Below are 19707 nucleotides of genomic sequence, written 5' to 3'. Positions count from 1 at the left end.
CATCATGTATATAGAAATCCCAAAGGAATCCACTACAGAACTAGAACTAATGAATGGGGCCAGCAAGTTTGCAGGGTGCAAGATCAATATATAAAAATTAATTGTATTTCTGTACGTTTTCAACAAACCGTCTGAAAATGAAATTGAAATTAAGAAAACAATTCATTTTCAATATCATGAAAAGAAGTAAAATACTTAGAAATAAATTTAACAGAAGTGCAAAACGTGTGCTCTGAATACAATGAAACATTGTTTAAAGAAATTAAAGGTGATCTAAATAAATGGAGGGACATGCTGTGTTTATGGATCAGAAGATTTAATGTTGTTCAAATGGCAGTAGAGAACCAGGACTGTGAAAATTAATTTAACATTCATGCCGGGATTCAGTAATGAGTAAGACAGACAAAAGTGGCTGTGTCCATAGAGCTTACATTTTGGGGGGGTGGGGAGGGGTGTCAGTCTTTATTAAAACAGTTTCATGTCAGATAGTTAATTTCAGTACTGTGAAGACAGTAAAGCGGGATGGTGTGGCAGTCAGGGAAGCTGATTTAGGTTCGATAGTCAGGAAATGCCTTTCTGAAGAAGTCTCGTAAATGTCTGTTTTTACATTTGTTTCTTTGAATCAGGATCAAGTCAGGTTCACTCCCTGAGATTGGCTGATAGTTCTCTTCAGCCTCTGTATCTATAAATTGCCCTCCCAGGACCGCCCCTCTTTTATTTTCCCTCACAGCACAGTTGATGAACAGAGCAGATTGTCGGTCCTTTGGAGATCCCCGCAGTGTGGCGCCCGATTAACTTGTTTCTCTGTCCCCTCTGTTACTTCCTGTGACATGGTGTTTGGGTCTGGAGGCTGGATGAGATTCACAGGGTTTTTTGGCAATTTTATTAGGCTGGATCTTGAACACTAGCTCTCTATTCAATGATATAAAGGAATTAATTTTTTAGACACGATAATGTTATTATGGTTATGGTTTATGTTTTAGAGCTTTATACTGGAAGATCCGTGGATGAAATGGTGAGATGTCTGGGATTTACTTCATACTAATAAAGGCTGAGGGGAAGAAAATGGGGCTCTAGGTAACACTCAACTGGCTGTGAGTTAACGGGTGAAACTGGGTGATAGGTACATGGGTTCTTTATGCTCCTCCATCTATACTTTTGAGATTTTCCATAATTTAAAGTTTTTAAAACTATTGTTATTTATTGTAGTTAAAATGAATGGGATACTCTAACCCGCTTCTGAGGATGCAATAACTGTCGATTCACATTCACTTCAGTGAAGTGCTACCCGTTTCTATTCATTTCTGCAGATATCCATTACTTTCCAAATCGTGTTTTTAAAAATAAGTTGAGCCATCTGAAATTGCTGGGTTTGGTGGGGTTTTTGTTTTGGTTTTTTCCTTGTAGGGCAAAAATGTCCGTATATTGGCAGTTTCCTATGTTTCAGCCTGATGCGTGGAAGTCAGCCAAGAAACCTGATATTTTCTGTTTTCCGCATGCATGCGTAGTTGTCACGTCTTCGTTCCTTTGAAAGTCAGTTTACTGGTTATCAAAGCCTGTGCTCTTATGGTTGGATTTCATTCCAAGTTTTAAAAAGCTGTTACTCATCATTAAATGGTTGTAGTAAACAGTTACTGTTGTTTTTAAAGAAGTTTAAAGGGGGAAAAAAAAGGAGAGAGACAAGCAAGTACATTAAGTATGTTGCCCTCAGGTAAAAATTAGCTTGTCATGTCCAAGGCACGAAAGACTGGTGTGACTGTACCAAGTGTGTGTGTGTGGGGGGGGTGATAGAAGACGATGCCAAGAGATGGATGGGGCCGAGTCATGTGTGTCTTTCAGAATTTGTAAGCAGGAGTGAAATGTTTTGACTGCCATTTTCAAGGATTAATCTAGCTGCTGTGTGAACACAGATTGTAGGGGAAGCAGAACGTCAGTGAAGTTGTCTTATGGTCCAGGCAGAAAGTCACGGTACGGGGGCTCAGAGCAGGGGTGTGCTGGGGCATGTTTCAGGGGCAGCCTGCTAGAGGTTTGACTGTTGTGGGGATTAAATAATTATTTGTAAAGTGCGTAGAAAAGTGCCTAGCACAGAGAAAGCGCTCGGTCATTGGTTCATTATCGTCACTGTCAAAATACTGCACAGCAGCCATTTTTTGAGCGTGTAAATTACATTTTAGGCACTTCTCTGAAGGACACTACCTTCCTAGCTCATTTATTGATATTTCACTCACTGTTTTGAGGTGGGTGGTTTATTTTGCCAGAAAGAAGAGGGACTTGTACACTTCTCTGGTTCCCCCCCACCTTTGAAGGGGCTCCTGTAAGGTTCCTGTGCACAGCGACCCATTTCTAATGGCCCATCGTATTCTACATTATCAGCCAGGGAGATATCATACTTAACTAATCATTAATGGTCCCTCAAATCTAGCACTGGTCTTCCTTAAAGAACCAGTTTACAAACAAAAATACAGTGTGTGGTGCCTGATACAGCTTTGTGTCAGCACGTGCCCAGCATCCTCTGAGCATAAGATTTGCAAACTTGGACAGAATTCAGCTGCGGTCATCGTTTCAACAGTGGAGCTAATTTAAGCTCATTTCTGCAGTACTGGGGAAGTCATTACGAAATAAAAGCGCGCAAATTGGGAGAAAAGACAGTGTAAATCCCTTATCGTCGGTTGCTGATGAGGTCAGCCAAACACTAGAGGAATCAAAATAATTGGTGCTCATCATAACCTAGACATGTTTTTAAACTTACGCATTTGGGGGCGCTTTTGAGGGCTTGGTTTTCCTGCCCCTGGCGTCATGTCCAGCAGAGACTGCAGGCAGCAGGGCAGATGAACTGTTAAGACTCCCACCTACCATAAATGATGTTTTCAGAGAACTGTGCACATAGAAGAACTTGAGAACTTGTGATTGTAGAGTGTTCCTGTCCAGAGCTCAGCTTCCTTTGTGGGTGTTAGAGCATCTGCACCAGAACTAATCAACGTTCTCCTGCTTCTTCCACTGGTACAGCTGTGAGTGCCTCCTCTCCGTGGATGTGGGCTGCTATTTTACCGTGACCTCTCATCTTATCTTGCTTCCTGTCCCTTTTGTTTTTTAGCAGTCATCCTCTTCCAGTGGCAGCGTGTTTGGGTCTGGAAACACTGGAAGAGGGGGAGGTTTCTTCAGTGGCCTTGGAGGGAAACCCAGCCAAGATGCAGCCAACAAAAACCCATTCAGCTCGGCCAGCGGGGGCTTTGGATCTACAGCCACCCCAAGTAAGTTAAGAAAGTTTTTCCAGTCTTTTGGTCCCCTGATGTCATTGTCATCCTCGTGGTGTTATCAAAGCTTCAGTGACAAGTGTAGAAAGGAAAGAAAAAGTCTAGAAGGCCCATTTAAAATATCTACCCCAAAGCAGTGTGATCTGTTTTGATTTTGTTTTTTTATTTTTGGTTTTCTAATGAGATGTCCTATATAATCATGGAAAGACATCAGAGCTGCAGGGAGAGAGGATCTGTGTATTGAGCTACTCCCCTCTTCTCTCCCAAGGCCCAAATTGCTCTGTTTCTTAGGGTTGAAATGACTTGAAATGAATGCAAGCAGACAAGCATAAAAGAGAGCAGCAGAACAAGCTGGGTGTGCTTGGAGGAGCATCTGGATTTTCATTTGTGTTGGACTCTCTTTGAATTTGCTTTAAAATTCAGCTACTATAGAGAAATGTCACACAAAAGTTGAAGCCGTCATTATTTCTCATCTCTTACATTTTTGTCTTATTTTCAAATGAAGCTGTATCTTTCTGCTGGCACTTTCTTCTCCAGCTAATTCCTTGTTGAGCTGTCTATTCATGGTTGGAAATGAAAGAAATTTGTTTGTTTAAATCTTCTAAAAAAATATATCCTGCTACCAGGGGAGACTGAGATGGGAAGTCGGGCACCTGTCACCTTCATCTTAGCGTCTCTTGTTTAATACGCTCTACCAGAAGCTTCTCTCATCTGTTGTGCTACACGCGACCTTAATGCGAGAGCTCACGTTCCATAGACAGGACAGGTGTTTCCTTGATATTAAGGCTCATGTAGTTAAAAAGCAAAACTCTTTGCTGAGACTCCTGGAGTCACAGATCGGTTATTTTGATGTCACTGTTCATCTAGTAATATATAAGGAGAGATTATAGTGAAGACACACATAGCTTTAAACTTGTGAAATTATATAATCAGAAATCTGTGTTCTGCTAGGAGGAATTTAGAACCCTAGAATGAAGGGATCTGAGAAGTCAAGTCTAGGAACAGTTTTCAGAAGCCGTTTCTGCAGATGAACTCTTACGCAGAATCCTGATATATAAAACAGAGAAAAACAGGGTGTTCAGAAGCAGGGGCCAAGAACCAGCGATACTCCTGGGTGGGTTCCCCATCTTTTCCCCGGCTGTCAGCACACAGCTGCAGGGCTCCACAGCACGTACTTCGAAAACGTGATCCTCGGGTGTCAGTCTCCCTTTTCCAATCAAGAACAAGGCCAGAATGGTTAGGTGATTTTTAGTTACAAAGCCAGAAAGTGGCAGACCTAGAACTCAGCTAGATCATGCATAAGGTGCCAAACACAGCGTCTAGCACAGAACAGGCATTTGTTAAAACATGCTAGTGAGAAACGTGGGTTTGTCCCATGGGTAGATTATTGTCTGCAAGATGGTGTTACTAGCCTATTTTGTTAAAACGTGGGTGTGTCATATCTTTGTAAAAAATCCTTTCCTCCTGTCAGATTCACCTTTAATGCCGTGGCTCTTACCTGGCAGAAAATGGCCTTCTCTCAGTGATGGGCTGGAGCTGGCCTGTACTGGCTCGGGAGAGCCAGCTTGCACATTTCTCCCCAGCTCCCTGTTCAGTGACATCAGGGGGTAGTTGTTTACACCATAGTAACTGGACAGTGCTGCAGAATTGGGGACAGACACCCCCGCCCGGCCTCGACCTGTTGTTCATAGGCACACCATTGTTTCTAATTCTTTAATTCTGGTTTAAATTAAACATATATCTGTTCTTGATACCAGACACCTGCGGGTCTTCATCTCCTAAACGTCAGCTGTTATAAACCAGCAGTTTACTTTCACGCTTAAGGGAAGTTTAAGTGAATTTGAAAGTATGCAGGAAAGATTTAGCATTATTTTGGTTTTTAAAACCAACTGCGTGATTTGCTAGTGAAACGGACAAGAGCTTCTGTAGCCCTGAGGACCAAGTGCCAGATGAGAGGAAGGAACAGTGGAGAAGGAGCTGGAAGGCCCCTGGGGAGGACACTGGCCTCGCCACAGAACTGAGAATGTTTTCTGCAGGTCACAGGGGCGGCCTCTTTCTCCTCAGGCGACCCTGCGGCGTGTGATCGTCTGAGCAGCACTGTTTCCTGCCCTGTGTGGATGGGCTCCTGGCTCTCTTCCTGCCTGCCAGACAGTTCCTTCCCTGCTCTTTCCCTCTCCTCTTTGCCTGTCATTGTGGGGTGTGTCCCCATTATCATCCAGGTTATCACAGGAGTCTCCACACTCCCCTCTCTGCCCGCTGTCTCCTACACTGTGGTCTGGAAATCTGTGCCAAATTGAATGTCTTAAAACTCTTTTATTTTGCCACTCTCCCTACTCAGAACCCTTTGGCAATGTCCCACTAACTATAGATCAAAGTCCAGACCAACTCCTTAGGCTATAATGCAGGGCCCTCCATGAGCCCTGACACACTTTTCTGACTTTGAATTCCTTCGCCTGCGCACGCGTGCGCGCACACACCCCCCCTCACTTCTCTGTGCTTCATGCCAGGGTTCACACTGCTCCCCACACGCCGCTCCTCTGAACCTACCGTTCCTTTCAGCATGAATGTACGTCTTCCTCTGTGCAGCGTGGCCGAAAGGTCACGAGGATGCACAGTGATCTCTCCCTCTCTGGAATCCTGCAGCCCTTATGCTCTGTTCTTTCACGAGCCGTCAGCAGAAGGGAACTCATCTTTACTGATCACCTGCTGTGCGCCAGTTGTTCAGTGTGTGCGGTCTAATCACCTCTCACAACAGTATTTTCAGATGTGGCCGTCCCCATTTTACCAATAAGGAAGTAGGTTCAGAGTGGGAATGTGGGCTTCCAGTGGTAACAGCCATTAAGTGGCGTAAGGAGGGTTTCATCCTGGCGTGTGTGCAGAGCTCTGGTCCACCGCGTTGCCTGCTGAGATCCTCTGGCCTCGCCATGGAGTGGAACGCCTCCCCGTACGCCTTGTCTGACAGCCCTTGTGATCACTCCGCATGGCATCGAACATGCTCCCCTGCAGATAGATATCTGAGCACAGATTGGGCGGCCAGCACTTCCCTTGGTGACATTTAGGCCCCAGGCTGCCTGGTCCTGGAGCTGCCCTCTCTAGGCCTGGGAAGTAATTGGAACTATGCATTGATCGAGAAAGACAAGCTAGGAACACTGGTGCTTGGGGTTGGCGTGTTCTGTATCCAGAAGCTCACACTAGAAAGGTTTCTTCTCTCTCTCTTCCCCAAGACTCTACCATAGATACAGTTAACCCCTGGGGGTCCTGTGAATTGTTACCTGTAAGGCCCTATTGCCTCCTTGAGTCTTGTGCTAAAGACACTGGTGAGAACAATTCTCAGCACATTCTTTCTGCACAGGGGCTTGAAAGACATGTTTGTATGAGGATGAAGGAGTCATTTGATGAGAATCTTTTGGTCCCACAAGGTTCCTTCTACTGCTCTTCTTTAAGAGAATGTCTTGGGAAGGTATCCCTGGACAAGGGCTTCCTGAGAACCACCTTCTCAGTGTGTGTTGAATTCTCGTCTAGTGACTTTAGACCTGCAGAATGACGTGGGACCTGGTCTCTGTGATGTTATTTATATCAAATTTATATCAAGTATCATTTAATTTAAATTGGGTCAGACCCTGATGTTGGATTTTGCTAGTGTTTTTGCCAAATAAAAGACCACGGAGGATCCGCGTTGCACCAGTCGGGGGAAGCCCAAAGCGGATGCCAGTGGGACCCGTTCTTGGAACCCCCAGTGGAGGTCATCCGGTGGCTCTGCAGAGACAAGCTTTCTTACTGGCTAGTTCACAAGTGAAGAAGTCTCTTCCACAATGAAATATTGTTCCAACAACCAAGATACCATATTTTCAAGAGCTAGAGACTGTTATTTTGGAGCCACTAGGAGAAAACCGAGAAGCACATTGTTGGCCATAGAGACAGAGAGAAGCAGACATCCCATCACTTAATGCCACTTTGTTTCAGAGCAGCTTAAATAAATCCTAAAACGTTTCAACATGCAGAGCGCCTTTTGAGGCTACCAATGACAACTGTTACAACTTGAATGGCTTGATTCTAGTGATCTTTGCAAAATGAAAAGGGTTTAACTTTCTACAGCTGACCTGCTCTGTTTTATTATATTGAACTTGATTGGGATAGGAAACATGATTGGCAGGAGGAAAGTTAAACAGAGAGGGAAGTCCTGTTTCCTAGGACCTGCCTTATGCCTGACTAGGGGCTTTCCATACGTTAATTCATTCAGTCTTCCCAGCAGTCTTGCCTGGGCACAGTGCTGTCCCATGAGGAAACTGGGACTCGGGAAGGTTAAGTCCTTGCCCCACAGTTATTAGGTTTTCGAAGCCAGGGCTGACTGCACAACTCATTTATTCCACTGTCGTATCTGTGAACATCTTAAAGACAAAGGAGTCTTAAAGAGATAAAGGGATAAAGAAGCCCGGAGACTTCTAAATGTTCTCTGACTTCTCTAGAATTTGTCTTCCAGCACTGTCCCAGTAAAACCATTTCATCTCTGTATTTCTGATTTCTCCAAGAGGAGATCTAGCCTCTAATCTTGTACTTGAATTTGTTTGCTATTTGGAATTTTTGCCTTGTTAGCACTAACAAAGTCAGAAAATTGCAGTCCTCTGTTCTTGAAATACCAAATAAAAGGAATGGCTGAGAAGCCTGGTTTTGTACTGCCATTGGGGGAATCTGATGTAACCTTCAGCCGGCTCACTAAGGGAAGAATCAGACTGCTCAAGAGGGCATTTTGCAGACTCTGCCGGAGGGTATATAGTCCCGTGCGACCGTACATAAAGGTGGTGAAAAGGAACTTGTTATCCACTCCTGCTCTCAGCGCCTGGCCTACTCACAGCCAAGCTCCCAAACTGTCAGCAATAGGGTTTTTTTTGTTTTTTGTTTTGTTTTGTTTTGTTTTGTTTTTGCGGTACGCGGGCCTCTCACTGTTGTGGCCTCTCCCGTTGCAGAGCACAGGCTCCGGACATGCAGGCCCAGCGGCCATGGCTCACGGGCCCAGCCGCTCCGCAGCATGTGGGATCCTCCCAGACCGGGGCACGAACCCGTGTCCCCTGCATTGGCAGGCGGACTCTCAACCACTGCGCAACCAGGGAAGCCCTCAGCAATAGTTTTACAGAGCAGGTGACCCTGCGGTGGTCTGAGGCTCTGTGTTATCGGTGCCTAGACACTGAGGTGCTTGTGTCCCTGAGGTGAGGCTCCTCACTTCTTGGCCTGCAGATCAAGAGCATTGCAAGCGGAAGTAGCAATGGAGTTACATCTCACACTGGGGTGGGACTGGCAGCAGAGCGAGATGAGAGACCCTGGTGCTGACGGGCTAGTGGTGGACCACCTCTTCAGACGGCTCGACTTGCAGAGTTATTCGCCCTCCACTCTTCTCCTTTCCATCACCTTCTCTGTGAGCGCCTGATGGGCTTGGGAGAAGACTGGCCTATGCAGGTGTTTGTAGGCCTCGCTTGGTTACATGGAGTCAATGCCCCATTGCCACCCGGAGCATGTCATTTCAGCCTCCTGTCCATGCCTGTGGCTTTGGGCAGTGATCCCATTTCAGCAGAGCTTCTTGCTGCCTTACTGTGGGTGCAATCTCATTGTAGTAAAACATGCATCCAAACATAGTGGGGATATGTGAGTTATCCCTCCCCTCTCCCCCCGGGAAAAGGGTTAAAGAACAGTTCCTGTTATCTAGTGTGCTGTTTGTACTCTCTCCAAGCACTTCTGTGTATATGACTTTGGCTGTTTATATGTTGCCTGTCAGATTCGCATTTCTTGTAACAAAAAACTTCTCACCCATCTTGGTTTTTAGTAGTTCACGTCCTTATTTTTTTTTTTTTATTAATTTATGTGGCTCCAGTGGGGTTTAGTTGCGGCACGCGGGATCTTCGTTGCAGCATGTGGGGTCTTTTGTTGCGGCATGTGGGGTCTTTTGTTGCAGCACGCGGGCTTCTCTCTGGTTGCAGTGCACGGGCTCAGTAGTTGCAGCACACAGGCTCTCTAGTTGTGGCTCGCAGGTTCTAGAGTGTGTGGGCTCGGTAGTTGGCAGCACACGGGCTTAGTTGCCCCGTGGCACGTGGGATCTTAGTTCCCCGACCAGGGATCGAGCCTATGTCCCCTGCATTGGAAGGCAGATTCTTAACCACTGGACCACCAGGAAAGTCCCTCATTTCCGTTTTTCCTTTAAGTCTTGGAGCCGATTCAGTGTGTAGCTGCGGGAGTGACCCACTAGATAAGCATCGGAAAGGTCAAGGGCTTAACTGAACCTCTTAGAAAGAGGAAATTAGACTGGAAGTCTTGCTGGCCCCTTACATTCTTCAGGGCATGCCTAGCTCCTATCAGATCAGAGGTAGGAGCAGCAGGGTTTTTCCTATTTCATCTGCCGTTCTCTGCACAGATCAGGCAGTGGCAAGCTTGCCCAGCAGAACGCGGGAAGCCACCGCGCTCGGTTTGGATTCGCTCTTTGTTTTCTCTAGTCTGACAAAATTTGAAGTTGGTCTTCATACGAGGAGGTCCATGAAAACCAGCCCTGTTCTTCAGAAGCAAATGGTCTCGTGTGCAGCTGCGGGGTTGGTCCTGTGTTGAACATAACCTGTGATACCTGTGGGCATGCAGGTACCTTTCTGCAGAAGAGCCTCTTCACTGGGACCTGTTGCAGCCCCGTTGTTTTGTGCCTGTAGAATCACGCCAGGAAATCCTGAGCCTGAGCACCAGAATGATTAAAAACTTGTCATCAAGATGCATGCAGGGCTTCCCTGGTGGCGCAGTGGTTGAGAGTCCACCTGCTGATGGAGGGGACACGGGTTCACGTGTCCCAGCCTGGGAGGATCCCACGTGCCACGGAGCGGCTGGGCCCGTGAGCCGTGGCCGCTGAGCCTGTGCGTCCGGAGCCTGTGCTCCACAACGGGAGAGGCCACAACAGTGAGAGGCCCGCGTACCGCAAAAAAAAAAAAAAAAAAAAAAAGATGCATGCAAATCAAAGAAGGTTTCTGTTTCACTGCCACTCAGCGACCTTGGATCCTTGACTTCTCTATCATTCCCTTCTCCGCAGACACCTAGTGAGGTTCCTTCCTTCTCTGTTCTGAGAAGCAGATAAGGACATTTTCTCCCTCTGATCTCCCTCATACGTGTTCTTCATCTCTTCAGGTACCTCTAACCTTTTTGGAAACAGTGGAGCCAAGACGTTTGGCGGCTTTGCCAGCTCATCATTTGGAGACCAGAAACCTGCTGGCACCTTTAGCTCTGGAGGAGGAAGTGTGGCCTCCCAAGGCTTTGGGTTTTCCACTCCAAGTAAAACAGGTACTCCTATGCCTGTTAGCCGTGGTTATCGTTAGATGCGTATTTAACATTGCGTAGACCTCTGGAAGGAGGGCTCTCTGGGGTGTTCTCAGGGGAGGGTATGGAGTATGGATGAAGGGATCTTTTCCCCCAAATTCATTTTCTAATTATTGAGCATCTACTACGTTTCTGACGCTGTTCTAGGTCTCCTGAGACATGTTAAAAAGCACAGAATGCATAGCATGCAGCCCTGAAGAGAACTTCATGTTTTCTTTGGGAAGAAAGCATTGTAAATATTTAGTTGCATTTAACAGCCAAAGTGAGGGAACATACAGGACCATGATAACTGAAATATAAACAAGAAAGCCTCCTAAGTCAGATTTGCTTGGATGCCCATTACCTGTGATGGGCAAGACAGATTATTTCTTTAATTTCTTATGTCTATGTCATTTGTCCTCCTTCCCAAATCACTTTTTTTTTTTACTTTTGAGTGTACCATACATAAATGTATTGATATTCCCGTACATATACAGTATCCACATATCATAACTATGCAGCTCAATTAATTTTCACAGTTAGAATATACCCATGTAGTCAGGAATAAAGAACATTAACAATACTACTTTTTATCCCAGCATTACTTTTAAAGTATACATTTATAAACTGTGTGGCTTCTTACAATCGTGTATTATTACACTTATAATTTAAAATTTTAAAGAATAGTATATGTCTACCCGCAAAACCATACCTCATCTCTGTCAGCTGCCCCTCTATCCTGTTTCTGTCTCTGAGATCTACAGAGGGGATCTGTGCATACCTGCCCTGTTGTGTGGAAGGTTGTGTGAAAAGACTTTTTTAAGGCAGGGGGCAAAGGGGGAGGATGTTTGCTGAGCAAGCAGTTCTTTAAAATAAAGTAAATGCCCCACAGGTGAGCGGGCAGGATACTTCTCCCTTGTGTGTATGGGATGCTCTGAATTTATGGGGGGGTTGCAGAGGAAGGACCCAACCCAAGGAGCAGATGCCTGGGTGGCTTTGACTGAGGAGCAGAACTGCCCCAAATTAGTACCTGGAATCCCACCTTTTAGAACCAAAATTGCTGTGGTTTCTGAATGCACTGTGCACCTTTACTCAGACCCGTGCCTGGGCTGGGTTAGTCTATGAGTGCTAGTTTTGTTTTTTGGGGGGTTTTTTGTTTGTTCTTTTGTTTTTTGCGGTACGTGGGCCTCTCACTGCTGTGGCCTCTCCCGTTGCGGAGCACAGGCTCCGGACGCACAGACTCAGCGGCCATGGCTCACGGGCCCAGCCGCTCCGCGGTATGTGGGATCTTCCCGGACCGGGGCACGAACCCATGTCCCCTGCATTGGCAGGCGGACTCTCAACCACTGCGCCACCAGGGAAGCCCTGAGTGCTAGTTTTTTTACACTCCTTCCTAGAATTTAAAATGGACTAGAAATGAGCATCACAGCTCTATTCTGCCGCCACCTTTCCCTGCAGTGAATGATTTAAAAATGAAAGGGCTACAAAGGTTTTGGTCCTGCTTGACAAGGCAAATATTATTTGACTAAGAAATTTTAGTTTATTAATCATCAAGACCTTTAAATTTACTTTTTCAGGAACCTGATCATGTTTTCTTCGATTCTCATGTTTATCTTCTATGTTGTTCCGTATCCTGGGATCATGTCCCAGTTGATCTGAGAATTTGCCCCTTTTATTTTTGCAGTCTGAGAGAAAATGTGTCCTCCCACGTTTCAGAATACTTTTCCTATTTGATGACTTGCCCCATGAATCCACCCAGATTGGGGTCTCGAGGGATTTTTAGATTGCTGGTGTGGGTGGGTCTCTGGAGTCCCAAAAGTGCACTTCCTCCCTTGAGTACAGTTGCAGGAGAAAATAATACCACTGGAGATCATTTGAGGAGAGGACAGGAAGTGAGACAGACTGAAAATGACCTCCTGCCACCCCCAGTCCACTGGGATCACGCCACTGCTCTGTCAGTGGAGTTGCTGGATTTGGTGGCAGTGGCAGGGTGCAGCGTGGCACGTAGTAGTGGTGAGGGGATAGGTAGTCTTGTGAGTCACTCAGCCCTGTTCCCATCCCAGCTCTACCGCTCACCAGCTGGCTCAGCATAGATGAGAGACATGTTCTCTGAGCCTCGGGGTCCTCACCTGTAAAGTAGGGAGTCCCAGGTTTGTTGGGAGGATTGAAGCAAACTGGTGTACAGCACCTGGCACGTGGAGGGCCCTCAGTAAATCAGAAATCTTATTATCATTGAGTACTACTAAATTTCTGTCTCTTCTGGAGGAGAAAAAATATAAGCATCTAATAAAATTGGAACCCCCTAGCATCAGGAGTGAGTTGTCTGTCTCCAGAAATAAAGCCCAAGTGACCATTCTCTTCTGTTTCACGTATCTGTGACATGGATTTGTTGTTTTGGGGGCATTGTGTGTGTGTGTGTCTCTGTGTGTGTGCACGCGCGCGTGTGTGCGTGTGCGCGTGCACTTAATCTCCTCCCCTCCCTGTCCAGTGTACTTTCTGTATCATTGTGACTTCTCATTTTTCACTCACCTTCCACCAAGAACTCTGAACACTATTGAGTACAAGGCACTAGATAAAGGCCTGTGTGTCCAGGAAGAAAGTGTAACCAGATCTGTGATCAGTCTTAAATAATTCAACTGCAAGGGTTTTTTAGCACTTTTTTTTTTTTCCAGTCTGTTATATTTGTAACCCAACAGTCTCCATTATCATGGCTTGGAATTTCACTCAAGGTTTTAAAATACAGAATGTAAACCCAAACGTGAGCCCTCACAGAAAGCACCTTCTCAGTTGTGCTTCTGCTGTTCATGGTAAATAAGCAAATGATTGAACCACAAAGTAGCAGCTAACTAAGGCATTCAGCTGACAGCTTTCCGTGTCCAGCAGTTGATCTTTCCTGTTGCAGGTGGCCGAAGCTTGTGCTGTGATTACGCTCATAGTAAGAACGCCTGAGTGATCCCTCTATCACCGGGATTCACTTTCTGAAGGGGCGAGAATGAGGTCCCCGTCTCCCTGGGCAAATCGCCTCCTGGCTCTGCCTGGGCCACCACTCCTCCCTTCAGCACGTAGCTCCTGGGCCGATGGGCACTGTAAGAAATGCTGCCCTTTAGAGCACACCTCTTGTACCGTTTTGCTCTGTTCTGCTCAATAGATACTCAGCAGGTGTCTCTGCTAATAGCCTAGAGTGATGTATGCAGTATCTTGGGGTTTGGGAACCCTCCTCGGGAGCAGAAGGAACAGTTAGGGAAGGACCTTCTGTCTTCCCGTGCCTGATGGGCATCCAGCAATCAGGGGAGGTGGCCTGGCACGCCTGGCCCTTCCTGTGCGGTCACCTGCGTGCGTGCCACCCCTGCGGGCCTGTGTCCACGTGAGTGAGAGCGCTGGGAGCCTGCCCAGGGGGCCATGGACCCAGGGCTCTCCTCCCAGCTGATTGATTGCCTTATCACATTGATGGAGCAGCCTTCCTCCAGACAAGAAACGGTGTGCTTTTTTACTGAGGGGTATTTCCTGACTGCAGAGAGAGAGCATTTTTAAAAAATTCTTCTGTACAGGGAGAGAAAGACTCCTGTGAGAGATGTGAGAGCTCTCAGGTTCTAAATAAGTAAAAGGCACCTGGCCGAGCATCAGCCTCTCCATCTCCTCTGTAACCTGGCTCGCAGATTCTCCCTGAGAGGGGATTTGAGCCTCTAATTTTATAATTTGTGTTTCCATGAAGCGAGATGCCTTGCCCATGTGATGATAAGTCATAAACTCTGACCACTTTGACAGCTGGGTAGGGATCGGCGCTTTTGAGCATGACTTTTCAGTGAGGAGTCTCAAAACGTGGCAGAGGGTCTGGGCGGGGGTCTGCCGTGCGTGGAGTTGGTTCTTGGTGGCAGTTGGATCTCACGAGACTTGGAGCTGATGAGTCCAGCTTGCCTCTGGGAGGGACCAGGGAGCTCGCAGACAAACACAGAGTCTGCTGGATTCTTAGAACTCCAAGGGGCTCTCCTACGTGGACCCCAGACCCCTCTGCTAGAAATGGAGGGGGTGGTGGGTTTGGTTGGGTCTGGGTTTTGAGTTTGGGTTTGTTATTTTGCTGATAGAAAGGGTGTTGCCCTTTGCTATAGCGTTTTTTTGTTTGTTTGTTTGTTTTTACAACTTTATTGGAGTATAACTGCCTCACAATGGTGTATTAGTTTCTGCTTTGTAACAAAGTGAATCCGTTATACGTATACATCTGCTCTAGTGTTTTGAATTTGAGTTTCTAACGTACTTTTCCCTTTCTCCTCCCTCTTTTGATTTGGTTTCTCACTGCTCATTGTCTTCTCTTCCTGTCTCCTTCTTTCTTTCTCCCCGTTTCTGTTTGTTTGCCTCTGTTTTGCTCAGGTGGCTTCGGTGCTGCTCCAGTGTTTGGCAGCCCTCCTACTTTTGGGGGATCCCCTGGGTTTGGAGGGGTGCCAGCATTCGGTTCAGCCCCAGCCTTTACAAGCCCTCTGGGCTCGACGGGAGGCAAAGTGTTCGGAGAGGGTACCGCAGCCGCCAGCGCGGGAGGATTCGGGTAAGCCCCCCAGAGAGGCCTGGGCAAACCCACAGGCTCAGGTCAGCAGAAGCACTGGGGCCCAGTACTGCTGCTTTGAAAAGAAAGTTCTTCTGTTTCCCCTACTCTCGACTGAGCTGAAAGCCCCTCCCTCGAAATCAGCAAACCAGTCGCTCCAGGATTCCTGTTGTCTCCAGGGGAAGGTTCGTGTCTTCCAAGGCAGACTCTGTCCAGTACATGGTGGACGTCAGCTGTGTTGCTGTCCCCTGATACGTGGAGTAGTGGCTGGCAGATCCCTGTTCTCCTGGTGGAGCTAAAAGATTGGTTAAAGGAAGAAAAACAGTCTCACCTTGGCTGCTTTACAGCCAAGATTGCCCCTTGTATGGTGACTTCTGTTAGGAAACTCTGAATGAATCGTTTTTAATCAGATTCTTTCCTCTTGGGATTGTTGCGCAGAAGACCCATTGTCCTTGAGCAAACAACTCCTTGTGTCCCCTGCTCCGGTCGAGACCCCCAGAGTGGGTCTTCGGTGCACAGTCCCCTGGGCCAGCTTCCTTAGGCACTGCCTGGGCCCCGTGCGTGTTTCAGAGTCTCCACGACTGCTCAGCCTTCAAGGCGGTTCTCACTCCCTTGTGCATATCCTCACTTGAAAATGCCATATTAGAGATCTGCTTTTAAGGCCCCAGAAATTCGGTCTGGTTACCAAAACCCCATGGAAAAAATAGCCTTCACCACACCACAAATTCCCAGTAAAATATATGTGGTGATGACTACAAAGTGTCTCCTTCAAAGGAGGTATGGATGTCTGAGATGAATGTCTTATAGGCCTCTCGCCGTCCTTGTCCTCAGCACTGGCTCAGGATGTGTAAAGCTAGAGTTGGGGAGTGGAGCCAGGGGCTTGTCTGGGAGAACTGTCAGGGTACATGGGAGGAGGGTTGGCCAGGTGAAACATCTTTATCTTGAAAATAAACTCAAGTGGACTTCTTATTCATACCCTTTCCTCTCCATGAAAGATGCTGGTGCAGCAGTGCTGGCGAATTTCAAGGAAAGTGAGCAAGTTGATGTATTGCTTCTTAGATTTCATGCAGAGACCGATGGGTCTTTTAAGTTTCTCCCAGGAAGTCAGGAAACCCCAAGACTTAAAGTTAAGAAAAGCTTTTAAAGGAGAGTTGGGATCAACTTAAGCCAGTATTCTGGCAGGTTCTAACGGACACTGTTCTCGCCAGTGACCGCCCGGCACATAATGCTGCAAAGTTGGTGGAAGGTTCGTGGTTGACTAGGAATCTTGAGGTTTTTATTTATTTATTTGAAACCAGCTATTTTCTTCACTAGTAAAAAAAAGTATCAGATTCTGCCTTGGCTGGGGGCTCTCCCACATAAATCCTGACTGGCTGGTTCCATTTTGTCCAGCAGAGCTGAGTACCAGCTTTGGTATGAAATCTCCGAAAGAGCCTGTCACCTTTTTTCAGGTCCCTGGCCAGGAAACTGTATCTGACCCCCACTGACATCTGAGGAGTTGCCACAGGCGTACATGAGAGACCCGAGGCAGGAGTGGGATTAGAGTAGGACCAGTGACCTGGAATTTCCAGACAGTGGAGGAGAACTCAAACACTGGGCAAGGGGGGGCTTCATATGGCGTCCCTTTATTTTTCTTCCCGAAGCTGAGGTGAAGGTTGGCTCTGGGCTCTAGCCTGTTTGTTCGGAGAGGCTGCCACTTTAAACCAAGCAAGTCACCTCGAATCATGCGAATCTCACTTCCTGAGACTCGGGAGGGGGGACTGAGGCTGTCGGGCAGCAGAGTGACCGCGTGGCCACGCTTAACCGCAGCCTCATTTCTTGCCGGAACCCAGGTTTGGGAGCAGCAGCAACACCACGTCCTTTGGCACCCTCGCCAGTCAGAACGCCCCGACTTTCGGATCGCTGTCCCAACAGTCTTCTGCGTTCGGGACCCAGAGCGGGGGATTCTCTGCCTTCGGATCGGGCAGCGGAGGTAGGCAGCCAGACCTCTTCCCTCACCGTGGTCCCTCCTTTCATCTCCTCAGTAAATGCCTGGACACCCCCGGCCCCCCCCCAAAAAAATGAGTGGTTTTACCTGGCTGTTCAGTGTAGTATTTTAAAAGCCAAAAGTGCTTGAAAGACAAAATGTTCTTTTTAGGTTTTAATTAGATTTGTAACGCTGTGCTGTTTCTTACCAAGTAAAGAAATGGCTGACCTGATTTTTCTCTCAAGATTTGAGGACCCCCCAAAATAACCTTGATTTAAAAATCAGGTTCTAGGGGCTTCCCTGGTGGCGCAGTGGTTGAGGGTCCGCCTGCTGATGCAGGGGACACGGGTTCATGTCCCGGTCTGGGAAGATCCCACATGCCGCAGAGCGGCTGGGCCCTTGAGCCATGGCCGCTGAGCCTGCGCGTCTGGAGCCTGTGCTCCGCAACGGGAGAGGCCACAGCAGTGAGAGGCCCGTGTACCACAAAAAAAAAAAAATCAGGTTCTACTAAACCTTGATTTAAAAATCAGACTCAAAAAATAAGATATAGAAAAAAATAAAAATAAGACATAGAGACTTTACAAAATGTCTTTCATTTGTTTGACACTCCGCTTCTTCACATAGTACAGTGTGTGCATTCTGCTTTTATCCTTGCACCACACTTACTAGACACAGAAGTTAGGCATCGTTATTATTTTACAAATGACACAAAAACTCCAAGGAACCAGTTTGCCCAAAGGGCCAGCTGGTGAGCAGCAGAGCCAGGCCTAGAACCCGAGTGTCTTGCTGCTCTGGCCTCAAGAAGAGGAAGCAAGTGGATGGGAGAAGTAGAAAAAACATATTTTCCCGACGCAGTGGATCTGTGTGGCATGGTGCAGCAGTGAGAGGGCGCCTACCCAAGACCCTCTGCCAGTGCCCGCCGGGGAGGAGGGAAGAACCCTGAAATACCCAGAAGACCACGGCACTTCCTGCCCGCCTGGACCTGCAGGCAGTGCAGGAGGAGGGAGACAAAGGGAGGGAAAGAATGCGGCCTAGAGACCACCTTTGTCTTTCAAGTGTGTGGTGGTGTTTTTTTGTTTTTTTTTGTTTGTTTGTTTGGTTTTTTGGCTGCATTGGGTCTTTGGGTCTTCGTTGCTGCACATGGGCTTTCTCTAGTTGCGGCGAGCAGGGACTACTGTTTGTTGCGGTGCAGGGGCTTCTCATTGTGGTGGCTTCTCTTGTTGTGGAGCACAGGCTCTAAGGGTGTGGGCTTCAGTAGTTGCAGCATGCAGGCTCAGTAGTTGTGGCTCGAGGGCTCTAGAGCACAGACTCAGTAGTTGTGGCACATGGGCTTAGTTGCTCCACGGCATGTGGGATCTTCCTGGACCAGGGCTCGAACCCGTGTCTCCTGCATTGTCAGGCAGATTCTTAACCACTGCACCACAGGAAGTCCCGTGTGTGTGTGTTTTAACTGCACCCTTTTCCTCTTTTTCAGGATTTAGCTTTGGATCATCCAGCTCGTAAGTATCTATCTTCAGTTATTTTGAGTCATTAACAAAGGATGGGGGAGTGTGTGGTACGTGAAAATACTAGCTTCTGCTCTGTTTGTACATTTTGTGCCCATTTTTCCTGGTTTAAAAGCTTGTCCTAGCAGCATGGTGGTCTGGCAGCAGGCTTTGGGTTCTGTGGACTTGCTGATTTCGGGCATGTGGCAGGAGGTGCCCGGCTTGGCCTCTCCTCAAGGGCTGAGCCTGAGAGAGAAGATTGTGCCTTCTGATGAGCAAAGTCTGGAAGGCAGGACTTGAGAGATGCCTTTGCTTATTTTGCTGTTCGTGTCTCAGGAGCTTCCTGGGCTCCAAGCCGATCACCAAGTCTTATTTTTTTGATCCTCGCTCTATGCTTCTGTGTAGAACTGCATGACATTAAAAACTCAGGGTCCTGAACTTTGAACACAGGGAGTGATACAAGCCCCGAAGCCCTTCCTCAGAGCAGGAGCTGATCTGCCTCTCCCGGCGCTTCCTTGCAGGTCTGTCCAGGGCTTTGGTGGCTGGAGAAGCTGAGTGGGTGTCGGTGTCCCTCTCTGTTCCTGTGACCAACTGCGTTCTCAGCTCCCCTTCACCGAGAAACCCTGGAGCAGGCCTTTGAACTGGACGTTCTCATTGAAATACACACCCCGAAAGAAACAGCAGAAACCAAACTCCAGAGATGCTTGATTGCTTGTTTTGTTTTACATGTTGTGTTGGTTGTCTGCCCCCCCCACCCCGCTATTAAACTGTTTGGCCTGTTTCCATACAGAATGTATGTGGGCTTTTTCAGGTCACAGCCATGGAGAGAGGTTTCCTCATTTCTGTGGCTCTGAGAAACCTGCACAGCCTGCCATCAGCCAGCAGCATGTGTCTTCAAAGACGGCTGCCAAAAGGATCCAGCATAGGATACGGATAGGCAGGCATTTCTCCCAGACAGTCTCCCCTGGTCTCCTCGGACTGGGGCCCTCCCCAGGGGGAAGAGGTTGAGGGCTGGCCAGTGCCTTTTTTTTTTTTTTTTTTTTTTAAGTTTTCTACATACAACAGCTTTCTTTTATTAATTAATTTATTTATTTTTGCTGTGTTGGGTCTTCGTTTCTGTGCAAGGGCTATTTCTAGTTGTGGCAAGCAGGG

At 47.4% G+C, this 19707-nt stretch overlaps 1 protein-coding gene across 2 annotated transcripts in view; it reads left to right on the top strand.

Moving 5' to 3' along the window:
- Window positions 1-19196, top strand: part of NUP214 (nucleoporin 214) — a 94800-nt gene extending 75604 nt beyond the window's left edge. Inside the window, exons 31-36 of one of the 2 annotated variants that reach the window (XM_060100706.1) lie at window positions 3098-3251; window positions 10404-10556; window positions 14937-15108; window positions 16938-17077; window positions 18546-18570; window positions 19077-19196. In XM_060100706.1, coding sequence (XP_059956689.1) covers window positions 3098-3251; window positions 10404-10556; window positions 14937-15108; window positions 16938-17077; window positions 18546-18570; window positions 19077-19110 — 678 coding nt within the window. In that variant the 3' untranslated portion in view covers window positions 19111-19196. Of the gene's footprint in view, window positions 1-3094; window positions 3252-10403; window positions 10557-14936; window positions 15109-16937; window positions 17078-18545; window positions 18571-19076 lie in introns of both variants that reach the window. The other variant, XM_060100705.1, reaches the window with a different exon arrangement.
- The last annotated feature ends 511 nt before the right edge of the window (window positions 19197-19707 follow it).

The sequence above is a fragment of the Mesoplodon densirostris genome, chromosome 6 (genome assembly GCF_025265405.1).
Source record: "Mesoplodon densirostris isolate mMesDen1 chromosome 6, mMesDen1 primary haplotype, whole genome shotgun sequence".
Lineage (NCBI taxonomy): Eukaryota > Metazoa > Chordata > Mammalia > Artiodactyla > Ziphiidae > Mesoplodon > Mesoplodon densirostris.
This window is presented reverse-complemented; position numbering and strand designations above follow the sequence as displayed.